General features: G+C 49.9%; 1 protein-coding gene across 1 annotated transcript in view; it reads left to right on the top strand.

The window, feature by feature from the left end:
- USP48 (ubiquitin specific peptidase 48) overlaps positions 1 to 12,447 on the top strand; it is a gene marked incomplete at its 3' end in the record, with an annotated part of 19,763 nt that overhangs the window by 1,619 nt on the left and 5,697 nt on the right. The window contains exons 4-11 of the mRNA XM_010073524.1: positions 1,070 to 1,194; positions 2,086 to 2,194; positions 3,413 to 3,546; positions 3,747 to 3,829; positions 4,130 to 4,309; positions 6,560 to 6,685; positions 8,704 to 8,853; positions 11,330 to 11,530. Of these exons, the coding sequence (XP_010071826.1) occupies positions 1,070 to 1,194; positions 2,086 to 2,194; positions 3,413 to 3,546; positions 3,747 to 3,829; positions 4,130 to 4,309; positions 6,560 to 6,685; positions 8,704 to 8,853; positions 11,330 to 11,530 (1,108 nt within the window). The remainder of the gene's footprint in view (positions 1 to 1,069; positions 1,195 to 2,085; positions 2,195 to 3,412; positions 3,547 to 3,746; positions 3,830 to 4,129; positions 4,310 to 6,559; positions 6,686 to 8,703; positions 8,854 to 11,329; positions 11,531 to 12,447) is intronic.

The raw sequence follows: 12,447 nt of genomic DNA, 5'->3' as shown, positions 1-12,447 counted from the left end.
TTTATTTTAGCTTCTTTGGGCTGGGATCTGAGGTGAGATGACAAACACAAAGGGAAAAGTGGTGCTGGGGGCCCTTCCCTGGGTGTGGGAGCTCATGAGGAGCCCAGGGAGGGCTGGGATGGGGACAGGGAGGGATGGGATGGGGACACAGAGTGTTGTTAGTGCCTGATTGAGCCCAGCACCCTTTGGGCTGGGAGCCAAAGCTGCCCCGAGGGTCCTTTCGCAGGTGCTTTTGGGCTGCTCCTCCCAGGTGGGTCATTCCGAAGGAGTTGAAGGGCCCTTGTGGGGCATGAAGACGTTTGGTTGGGTCACTGGGGTCTGACACGAGGGTGTGGGCCAGAGAAAGGGGTTTAGAGGGGGGTGAGCAGCACAGCTGGTCCTGCGGGGCTGTCGCCAAAGCCAGTGAGGATGCGGGAGAAGGGAGCGGCTCAAAAATTCACTTTGGGAGGTCCAAGGAGGAGGAAGAGCCTGAGCGCCAGTGTGTGTTTCCTTGGGAGGATGCGGGAGGGGAAGGAAGTGCTCAGTGCTGACCGGTGATCCGCAGGACAGCTGGGAGAGGCCAAAACCTGTTTGTTTTCTGAAGGGAAGAGCAAAGGAGAGCCGGGGTGGGAGAGGAAAGCCCCGAGATAAGTGCAGGGAGGCTCCTGAGGCTCGGCGGAGGGGATGAATTCCCAGGGTGGCTTCTAATTTTTGGGGTGTGTTTATTTTTCTTCTCACCTATACACAAGCAGGGACAGCTTGTATTGCGTGTCGAGCTTTGGAAAAGCTCCGCTAATGGGATCGAAAGCTCCGCAGGAGGTTTTTTTTCCTTCCCGAGCCCTGCGAGGAGCGGGGCAGAAGTCAAAGCGCCCGGCATGGCTGGCTGGGAGCCAGGTGAACTCACGCTGGGGACCTCGTGCTCCTTTTAGGCAAATTCGTCTTGTTCTTTAGTTCTCCCGACTGGTCTTTTCATTTTTTATTCAGTCCACGCCGGAGCCTCTGTACAGCCTGTGTGTTGGGCTCTGGGTAATTAGCAGTAAATTAACGACGAGGCTTTGATCGGGCTTTGTGCTGTGGCTTTCTCTTCTAGGATGCCCAGGAGTTTTCAAAGTTGTTCATGTCACTGCTGGAAGATACTTTATCCAGACAAAAAAACCCAGATGTTCGAAACATCGTGCAAAAGCAGTTCTGCGGAGAGTACGCTTACGTCACGGTGTAAGTATTTGGTCTTTGGGAAGAACCTTGCTGGAAATATTTAAACCTTTTTGGAATAATTTCAAGGGGGAAAGATACCTCCAAACAGCCAGAGCAGGCAGGTAAGCTTCTGCCCAAAGAGGTTTTTCGCTTTTTAGGTTTCCTGATTGTGTCACTGCAGTTCTCCAGTTGCTTTTAATCCCTTAATGGAGATGTACTAATTAAACCTGTGTGCTGGTTTTGACTGGGGCAGGGTTAATTTTCTTCGTAGTAACTGGTAGGGGGCTGTGTTTGGGATTTGTGTGTTGATAACCGAGGGATATTTTCAACCCAGGGATGTTTTCGTCATTGCTGAGCAGTGCTCACACAGAGTCGAGGCCTTTTCTGCTCCACCCGCGAGCAGTCTGGGGGTGCACAAGGAGCTGGGGGGGCACACAACCGGGACAGCGACTTTCACTCTTCCAATTCTCTCCCTCGTCCCACCGGGGAGGAGCGAGCGAGCGGCTGCGTGGTGTGGTGTTTAGTTGCCAACTGGGGTTAAACCACAACAATCTGCGAGTTAATGGAACGTGAAGTCCTGCGGGCAGAAAATAGAGTACTCAGGTGTCGTGTTTTCATTCCTGAGTTCTCCGAGCTGTGGGTTTCGCCTCAAAAATGGTATAAAATGGCGTATGCGAGTCGTAAGCCGGTGCTCCTGGTTTTCCTGGTGGATACTGTTATCCTGTTGCCACCTTCTTGCGGAGTGTTCGTGGCGTAGACGTGTGAACCACATGAATTCTGACTTAAAACCACTTTTTCTCCTTGTTACTTAGATCGAGGAGTAATTTACTAGTGGCTGGGGGGTTCAGACACGTGGACCGCTGAACTGGCCTCATGTGATTTTTGTCTTGTCTTTTTTTTTTTTAATCCTAGCTGCAACCAGTGTGGCAGGGAGTCCCAACTCGTGTCTAAATTCTACGAGCTGGAGTTAAACATCCAAGGGCACAAGCAATTGACAGACTGTATAACAGAATTTCTTAAGGTACGAGCTCGTTGGGTTTTGAGTCTTGCTGTTCTTAGCACGGTGTTTGAATTCCTTTCTTCAATTACCAGCCTTTGAGGTCAGTATCGGAGGGAAGAGACCGAGTTATCTAGGTGAGATGTGTGCAAAAGGAAATATTTTTTTCTGCAGACCCAGAAAATAAGGATTGAGTCACGCTCCAGACCAGAGCATAGCACATGCGCATGTTTATGGGTTTAAAAAGCACTTGAAAGTCACTGTTTAATCAAAATACTTTCCCAAAAGTTGGGAAAAACCCCCTGAAGTCTGACAAAAAGTCCCTGCATGCTTTGTCATGGGCAGCACCGGGTGAACGGCTGCTTTTTGTGTTTTCTATCTTGGTGCTCATCTGCATAGCAACAGGAGACGTTCCCTGCTCGAAAATGTGCCGGGAATAGCTGCGGGAACAGCTGCAAGTGCTCTTAATTTGACTTGAAAATTTGCCTAGATCTTAAGTCGAGATCCAGTTCAAGGTGTGGATTCAGCTGAAGATATTGAGGTCAGAACTAACCTGAAAGCCTGACTCTGCCCGAGCTGCTGGGCAGCGGCTGTGCCGATGCGCTTGGCAAACCGGTCGCTCTGCTTGCGGAAGGTCTGCTATGAAAAGCGACTGGTTTGTGGGAACGTATTAAAACCCCAAAATGGTGAACTTCAAGTTTGTCCACTCCTCCTTCAAACGAAACAGCCCGGTGACCTTGTTCAGGGCGGTCGGTGCTCTCCTCCGGCCTCACCCTGCGAATGGATCTGCTTGGGCGTCGACATGACTCTTGGGAGGGGATGTTTGTTTGGTTGAGCGCAAGAGCGTTGTCGTTTCCAGGCTAAAGCGTGGCTTTACATTAACTCAGTCCATGTGAGCTCGTAAAAGGGCGATTTAATTATTTTCTTTTTCCGTGTCTCTCCTTGGAATCAACCAACTCAGTCAAGTGGAGAGCAAACCTGACCTGAGCACAGGGCTTGAGTCAGTCTGAAATTTTCCATAAAGTGAGAGCAGCCTCCTCTGGCCGTGCTAGAAAGTGCATTTTTTTTTTTTCAGCCTGCATTTTTAACCAAGAGATTATTTTGGAAAGCAGCTGGAGAGACACTTAACCGGTTAAAATAACATCCCTGCTTTTCGGTCTCCAGCTGTCGAGTGGCTTGGACCCGTTGATTTTTCAGCGATAACCTGTTCTCAAGCCCTTTCTTTCTGCCTCCCCTGCTCAGGAAGAAAAACTAGAAGGAGACAATCGTTATTTTTGCGAAACTTGTCAGAGTAAGCAGAACGCCACGAGGAAGATCCGGCTGCTGAGCCTTCCCTGCACGCTCAACCTGCAGCTGATGCGCTTCGTGTTCGACAGGTAAGCGTCTCGCTCCGTGGGTTTGCGTGGAAGCTCTTTGGGAAGCTGTCTGCTCTGCTCTTGCTGTGTTGATTTGAGAGATTGAGGATTGAGCGTGTGCGTGCGCTTCTCTTGGGATGCTCGGGAGGTTTCCAGGGGAGTTACTTTACAATGTGAATCGTTATCTCTGTCCCCTGAACTGAAACTTTGCCTCTGCACAGACAAACCGGCCATAAGAAAAAACTCAACACCTACATCGGCTTCTCCGAGCTGCTCGACATGGAGCCTTTCATGGAGCAAAAAAGTGAGTTTTGTGCACTGGGTTTCATTGTCTTCACCCACCGCCCTCGGCAGACGAGGGCAGATCTCCTCTGAATCCCCTTTTGGGTAGAAAATTCCGTCAGGAGTTGTTTGAAGCCCGCATTTCAAATAACTACCTGGCTGGGTGGGTTGTGGAAGCCCCAACCTCCTTAGCGAGGTCTCAGAGAGCTGCGAGTCCGAGTGCAGTCTCTGTCCACTGCCTTGTGAAAATATGAAGCTCTAGGAAAGAAAAGATCTGCGCTGTTCCATCCGGAGCACTGTCAAACTGCCGCTTTCTTTCCAGATGGCGTCTATGTCTACGAACTCAGCGCCGTCCTCATCCACCGCGGTGTCAGCGCCTACTCCGGCCACTACATCGCCCACGTGAAGGATCCGCAGACGGGCGAGTGGTACAAGTTCAACGACGAAGACATCGAAAAGATGGAAGGGAAGAAACTGCAGCTGGGGATTGAGGAAGATCTAGGTAAAACCTTTAAGTTGTGAGTGCACTTTTAAAATCACTCTTTTCACCAAACATGGAGGCTGAGCCCGTGGAGACCCCGCTGCTCTTAAAAGCACTCCTACACACACTGTCACGTCGTAGGAATAACGTGTGAAGCGGCGGTTCTGTTAATTGCAGCCAGATTTTCCTCCTTTCGGCCCCGTGTGAGTGTTTACGCCTCGTGATCGATTCCTCCGCTCTCGTATTTCTCTCGCTGCCGCACAGAAGATAAGATGCCGATAACTTGGGCGGCAGCTGCCTATCAGGATGGAACAGGCGAGGTGCCGCTTCCTTGGCCGATGTGCAGAAGGAGGCTGGGGCACAGATAACAAGATTACTTTCAGTTTCCTTCACACTTTGTTTTTTTTTTCCACTGAGGTGTTTTACTTGGAGGCAGTAAAGTCTCCATAAAAAAAAAAAAAAAAATCTAGATCCAAAGAATGACTTGAAAGCCAAATCTGTGCTTTTTTCTTTTCACTTTTTCCTTCTCTGTTCTGTTCTTCCGTTGGTGGTTCACCCTGTGCTGGTGTCCCAGTGCTGCCCCAGCGTTCCTGGGCAGAACAGGGTCTCGATTTCTTGGAGAGCTCGGGCAGAGCCTGGACCTGCAGGTTTCTGGGTCTGCAGTCTGTCTGTAGGAGTGGCTCTGCATTCAATTGGCATTTTGAGTGCTCGGATTTGCAGTCACTCAGTGTTCCTCATGCTTTGTGATGTCACAAAATGGGGAATTTAATGCCAGAAATTTCCCTTTTAATGCAAGCAATCCATTCCCAGAAACACCAGCCCGCCAGGACGCTCGTGCTTTGCTGCAATTGGACTTTGAGATGTTCCCTTTCTTTAAAACATCCTTAAATAACAGCTCGATGACAAGACATCCTCAGATTTTTTTTTTGCTCCCTGGGTTGGTCACAAAGCCGCATCATCCCGAACACGCCCTCGAGCAGGCGTGGGGCGTTCTCCTCCCTCTCCCTTTCCGCGCACACATCTCTGCGCCGCCGCTTTATTTTCAGCTCTCCTGCTCGTAAATGCCTTCCTGCGTCCCATCACGACACACAGAAACTCTGTCTGCCGCCGCTGCAGCTTTTTCATCCCGTTAAGGTTTGATTCCTGCTCGCTTGCCACCAAATCGTGCGGCTGGCTGGACATCTAGTGGTGTGAGCAGAAAAATAAACCCCAAAAGGGAATCAGAGCTTCTCAGCCTTTCTTTTTAACCTCCCGAGTTGCCCAGCGTCACAAAGTGAGATGCAAAATAAACCCCTGCAGCCTTGATCTTGTAAAAGTTGATGCTGAACCACAAGTGTTCTTGCTGAAATAAGGCTGCGTGAAAAATAAAGGTAAAGCGTGTTTAGAAGCCTCTGTAGGCTGAAGGCTTTTATTTTTTTATCAAGTGGGGTTGATATTTTCCTACTCTGAGCAAAATGGAGACTATTCTTCATTATAAATGCAGGAGAAGGTCGGTAACATAAAGCTGTGGGGAGAGTCCTGCAGCCTGGCGGCGCAGATGGGAACGATTTAGAAAATATTTGGAGGAAATGCAAATTAAAGAGCGTCTAGGAAATCCCCTGGATGGTGCGGTGGGAGAGGCACGTGAATTCTTCCAGAATTTGGGAAAGATGGGCGCTTTTCGTAGTATTTCAATGTTATTGACCTAAGGAGGATTGTTCCTTTATTTTTTTTAAATAAAAAAGGATTTGAAGCTGCAGCTGAGTGTTTTTCCCTTGCCTGGAAAGGGCGACTCTTGCAACACGAGTTCACATCGTACCACCAGCTGCTCCAAAATGACCATTTCCACGGCTGTTTGCTCCCTAAAAGTTTTGTTTTTTCACATGTGCAGTCACCTGTAAATAAGATTTTCTTCCCTGAGGATCTGACTCTGGTGTCAGGAGACCAGAACACGAGGCAGAGAGGAGAAAAGATGTTTTTGCAAGAGCTGCTTTGGGCTCGGTGAGGTTCAGCTGGGGAGAGAAGAAAGGCTCTTGGTGAAGGGCGGTTCAGAACAGGCTCCTAATTTTAGTCCCTTTGAATTATCCTGCCCTAAAAATGCTGGAGGGATTTGGGGTTTGCTTTGGGATTCAGTTTTGGCTCGTGCCAAACCCAGCGCTTGGCAAAAAAAAAAGCCTCTTGGCAGAGCGCAGCGGGGAGCGGGAAGCCAGCTAGGTGGCAAACTCGTCCCATGGATGGAGAAGCAATAAGCGGGCTTGTGTGTTGATTCTCTTTTACCTTCTTGTCTCGCAGCCGAACCTTCCAAATCCCAGACTCGTAAACCCAAGTGCGGGAAGGGGACCCACTGCTCACGCAATGCTTACATGCTGGTGTACCGGCTGCAGACCCGCGAGAAATCGCTGACGGTCGAAGTACCAGGTGAGTGAGCTGTGGCTCTCCCGGCTGCTCCATCTCTTCTTGGGGTGCTCCAGCCAGTCCAGGAGTCAGGATTTTGCTCAAAACCCCTTTTGCAGCCACCGTGGGGAAGCCCCAAAGGTGCCATATGGAGACTCAATGTGACGAGCAGTGAAACCTTTTGGCTTTCCCAACACTTAAATAATTTTGAGCTGACGCTCCAACCCCTGCGCCTGCTCAGACCTTGCTGTCGTAACCAGCGAGACGAGATGGGAAGGGGGTTGGAGGCGATCATCCCGCTGTGTGTGACGGCAGGAGCTTTGGGATTTGCAGCCGGGATCCTGCAGGAACCGCTGCGGTTCCCGAAGGAGAAGAGCGTGGTTACATATCATCGGCAGCACACGTCCCATGCTAGAGGTGAATAATCCTGACACATGTCAGGTTTTCTTCTGCGAGCGCTTAATCTTTGCCGTATTGAGAATAAACGGCGTGAAAACAAGAGGATGCGAGCCCTGAACAGGAGTTTTGTACGAGCACGTTCCTATCTTGCTTGAGAATTACCGGGGGTGGCAGAAATCCCTGCAGGTTTGGCCCCTGCGTTTAACGATGCTTCGCATTTGTGTGCTGCTCTATTCGAAATCTTAATGAGGCCCCTGGTGCTGTGGGATGGAGGCGTGTGCCACCTTCCTCCCTCTTCTTCCTCTTCTTCTGGTCCCCTTTAGATCTCTGCTGTTTGCCTGCAGAGGGGGTAAATCATTCAGCTTCCCCCCCCAATAGCAGCACCAAACCTTTTCCAGCCCCACCACCACTAAAACCCACCCTCTGAATGGCAGAACTTTGGGAATTCATGCTCATTCCTGCCTCGAATCTGCATTTCCAGCCTGTGTCCTGACCTCTCTCGCATTCCCTTGCCTCCTACCCCTCTGCCTGAAACAATAACTCGGCAAAAAGCCTCTCCACCCAGCTCCAAATTCCTCCGCGGCCCCGCGGTTGCCTTTGTTTCCCGTGGAAAGCTGCCAGGGAACAGGGAGCGAAGGGCAGCACTCGAGCCCTGTGGTTGCGGGGAGGTTTCATGCAACTGTAAATTTGAGGCATTTTACTTTGATGCTGTTAAAAGCGGCTTTTCCAGGACGCTGGAGACATGTCACTTGGCTCCAACCTCAAGGAGGTCGAGCTGGTTGGTTTTTAATACTGTATTTTCTTCCGACGTGGATCTTGTGCTCTCTGGCCGCGTAGGAATTAACGTTTCTGGGAATATTTTAGCTCTTCAAAATAGGAAATAAGATAATAAGATAGGAAATAAGCAGTGCTTTCCCCCTCCCTTACACCAGCCCTGCAAGGGGAATATTTTATCTTCTTTTTTCCCCTGCTGAGGTTTGGGTTGTTTGGTTTGGTTTTTTTTTTTCCATCGGCGACAGCAAAAATTCCCGTTCATGGACACCGGGCTCTTCCCTGGCTTATCTCCCATCTCCTGGGGGCTTTTTGCCCTTGAGTTTGAAACGTGCTCGGCCGCTCTCACTGAAACCGCGCCGGCGCATGTGGCCGCACGTCGGGACAGGCATCGGGTGTATCCGTGGGGTGAAAAAAAAAAAAAATCTCGATTCTGCCCTGGGAACGGCGGGTCCTTGGCAGCGCAGAGAGCTGAGAAATGGCCGGAGCGAGAGGAACAGCGGGAGGGATGGAAGCAGGCGGCACGGCGTCCTGCCGCGCTCCGGCTCTGCAGCCTCTCGCCAAACCCCGCTGCACTTCGCGCGGCTGCCAGCGCTCAGCGTAGGCTCGTTAGGAAGCCGAGGATTTCTCTTAACGAAGCAACGAGCCCTGAGTAAATGATTTTTCTTGTAGTTAACGTTTAATCATCTCCAACCGTAACTATTGGAGGGAGCAACGTCCGCGTGCGCGGCTTTCGGAAAGAGCTCGGCATTTTTTTTTGGTGGCCACGTTGGGGGAATTTTTAAGGCTTGTTATCCCCAGCTAACCAGTCGCTAATTAACATAATTGGCAGTTTTCCTTGAAACTTTGGCTTTTTCTTCTTTTCCCCGCAGCTTTTCTGCAGGAGCTGGTAGAGCGGGATAACTGCAAATTCGAGGAGTGGTGCAACGAAATGGCCGAGATGCGCAAACAGAGCGTGGCCAGGGGCAAAATCAAACACGAGGAGGTGAAGGAGCTCTACAAAAGGTTACCCGCTGAAGCTGGTCTGTAAGATATTGTGGGCGTATTTTATAGTAGACCCTTGTTAAGATTAGTGACGTTTCGTAACTAACCCACAACTCGCTGCCGGAAGGCATTCGCTGTCGTCCTCTTGGAAGAGGAGAGCGATCGCTGTCGTTTGTTGCTGCGTGCATGCTTCACATTTGCTTTCCTTCTCTTTGTTTTTTTGCCTTAACCTATTTTTCTTCTTTTTTTTTTTTTTTTTTTTTTTTTTTCCTCATTCTCATGGCCTCTGGCATGGCTAATTCCCTCTTGCTCCTTCCCCATCAATCAGTCTCCTGGGTGCTTCCATGCATGGTGACGGTTTGCTTCTGCCCCGTGAGCAGCTCATCTCGTTAGCGGCGAGTAGCATCCAGGCAGAACAACCGCCCGGTCTCCGATTGCCAGCTCCCGTTAAGTTTTGAGCCGTTGAGCCAAATTTATTGGCAGGTAACAGGGTACGAGAATGCCTGGCCTCCAGCAGAGAATTATTTAATCCATCCCCACCAGCACTTCAAAGCCCCGTAGTCTGCTTGATGAGTGACCGGGGTTAATCCTTTCCTCCTGCTCCTTGTGTCTTGCCACCTTAGCGTGGCCAAGCCCAAGGATTTTTATTCCTCTCCGTGTTTTTTTCCTCCCGTCTCCCTCAAAACAATTGTAGGAGCATCCAGCACAGGGAATTTCTCTCCACTGCGCTCCTCTCCTAAAATCCTCAGGAATATTGCAATGAAAGACTTTATGTCTTAACTGCGTAGCCTGCTGGACAGTTTGATTTTTCACTTTTAATATTCGTTGCTCAATGCTCAGAACCAGCAGCGAGATTCGAGCAGACCCCTCCGCTCCCGTCAACGTCTGCCTCTCCGATTTCCGAACCCGGCTTTGCCGACAGCAGGCGCTTAACTCACGACCAGGAGGGTGTTGCAGCTCATCTTGCCGAGTCCCCGCAAGCCTGAGCGGTGTTCAAATGTCACCATTAAATCAAAAATTGTGGCGGAGGCATGAATCTGCCGTGAGTCACCATTAATAGGAGCAGCAAGTGGCTCTGGTGCGTTTTCTCTCCCCCTTAGCAAAAAGAATAGTTCACTCTTGGCATTTCTAACACACCAGAGGAATAAATCCCAAAAAGATGTGTTTTACAGGTGCAGACAAAGCTCCTCCGCCCCAATTTGAGGATGGCAGGACCCGAAGTGCTGCCCCGCGGGCACCCACGTCCTGGGGGAAGCAGCTTTACGAGCGCAGCTGGAGGCAGCGTTATCCCAGCGCTGCTCCGGGGTCCCATCCCGCCGGAGCTGGCGATTCTCTGCGCAGCTGTCCGGACACGTTTTTCTGCCAGCTTTGTGTAGCCTTGCCCCAGGAGAAAAAAAAAAAAAAAAAAAAGTAACTTTCCAGGGGAGGCAGCTTTCATTCCAAAGCAGCAAAGCCTTTCTGACAGTGGTGCGATGCTCTGGAGGTCATGGCTGTGTGGCTCTGATGGAGTTGCGTAAGATGAAAATCCTCCTGATTTCTCCTGCAGAGGGGAAGTCCAGCGCGAGCTGGGAGACAAAAGTATTTTCCTGTAGCTTCTCTGTTGCTTCTTAAACACTAAGGATTTGTGGTTTTGATAAATAAAGCCAACGGTTACGTTTCCCCTCGGTTTGAGCTGCGCTCCTCACGGCGGCAGAACGGGTTGAATTTCCTCCTAATTTCCCGATTGTCGTGCAGAAGGGTTTCCGCATCAACGCTGGGTCTCGCTATCGAGATCTGGGGCTTTCACCCAAATATTTCGCTGCTCGTACAGACCCTGACCTGCTCCTGAACCTTGGCTTTGCGCGAGGTGTTTCTCCCTGAGCAAACAAGGGCGAACCCGCGGCTCTGTTTCAACGAAAAATCACGCTCGCCCTGAAAAATTTGAGCAAGTTTCCGCTTGCACTGGAAACCTTAAAACGTTTCTCGCCCGGAATTGTAAGAGCAGCCCAAAAAAACACGGAAATTTTGGACGCTGAAGGGACAGGGTGAAGACTGACCTTGTCTCTTTGCTGGTTTATTTTTCAGTTTACCCCAATGAGCTCTGTTATAGAAAGAGCCTTTAATTTATGATCGTAATTTCAGTATTATATTTGTCCCTCGATGGACAATAGGAAAAACTTCCCCTTTCCTTGACTGTTGTCCTCTAAAGGCTCAGCAGGCTGAAAGCTCTCCTCCTCGGAGCGCTTTTTTCCTATGGATTCCTTACATTCGGAGCGACCGCTGCTTCTTGCAAATCTTAATTTCGCAGAGCTCCTGTCTTGAAATCCGCGATACGGAGATGAGAATTGGGTGAGGGAAGCTGGATCAGATGTTTGAAAATTTTATACCACGGAGATTTAATCAGCAGCGATAACCTGTTGATTTTTAAACCTCCCATTGAATTTTGCAGTAATTATCAAATACCATCTGCCGTGCGTTAGCTGACACGTCCGGGCTTGTTGCTCTTTGTTTTTTGGGTTTTTTTCCCCCTCCCAGGTTCCCCGTACGACTTCATCTCTCTCGAATGGCTGCAGAAATGGCTGGATGAGTCCACTCCCCCCAAACCCATCGATAACACAGCCTGCCTGTGCTCGCACGGCAAACTCCATCCCGATAAAATCTCCATGATGAAGAGGATATCAGAGTACGTGGCTGACTTCTTCTACAGGCGGTACGGAGGAGGGCCCCGGCTGAACGGTAAGGGCTGGAAATTGCCCTCTCCACGTCACGTTCCCCTGTGCTGAGCGTGTTTCAGAGCCGTGTTCTGCTCCCAGCCCCGTTTTGAGCCATCCTTCAGCATCGTGACTTTATTTCTCCACATAGTTTTTGTGGGGGTTTATTAATTTTTTTTTAATTTATTTTTGTGTATTTATTTGTGCTACTATTTCCACATGTTTTTTTTTTTAATATTTAATGACATTAGCATTCAAACAAATGCAGTTATTCTGGTTGCCGGCTCTGGTTCAGACCTGAGTCCTGCTCTTGCCGTGCATGGAGGAATTCCTGAGCCAGCAACAGTGCGCTGAGGTTAGAAAACAAAAAAATACTTGAATGGCTTTATGAAGTTGATTCTAGAAAAAGAACAAAACTTGCACGTGCGACCCCCCGGAAGGATTTTCCGTGCCTGCAGCACCTCCGCATCGTGCGTAGGCAGCGGTCCGCGGAACCTGCGGATCTGCGCTGCCTCGTGCCAGCAGCCCGCGCTCCGGAGCGGCACGGATGTGTGCAGACCAGGAAAATATTTTATTATCTTTCCGTTCTCGCCTGACCCAAGCTCTCTCACCCAGGGAAGCACATACCTGATTTCTAATGTGCATTTCTCACCCCCATCTGTCCTGCATTTTGATTTTTGGGGTCAGCCCAGCGCCTCCAGTCTTTGGGCATCTCTTCGTCAAGCCCCAGGCGTCGTTTCTTTTCTAACGGAGCTCAATAACTCCCACTGAGACCAAATTAGCTCAGCTCCCGCTAAGAGCTTCTAGGGAAGAAACGCAACCAGCAGAAACTGCCGTGACGCAGGCAGCCTTTGTGGAAAATTCAAAAAAAAAAAAACCAGACCAACGTTTATTAATCAACTGGAAGATCGCCTGCGGGTCTTGTCGTTGAGTATGGCTGGG

The sequence above is a fragment of the Pterocles gutturalis genome, unplaced genomic scaffold, assembly GCF_000699245.1.
Source record: "Pterocles gutturalis isolate BGI_N339 unplaced genomic scaffold, ASM69924v1 scaffold20977, whole genome shotgun sequence".
Lineage (NCBI taxonomy): Eukaryota > Metazoa > Chordata > Aves > Pterocliformes > Pteroclidae > Pterocles > Pterocles gutturalis.
The sequence above is the reverse complement of the archived record's forward strand: the minus strand, read 5'-3'. Positions and strand labels throughout refer to the sequence as shown.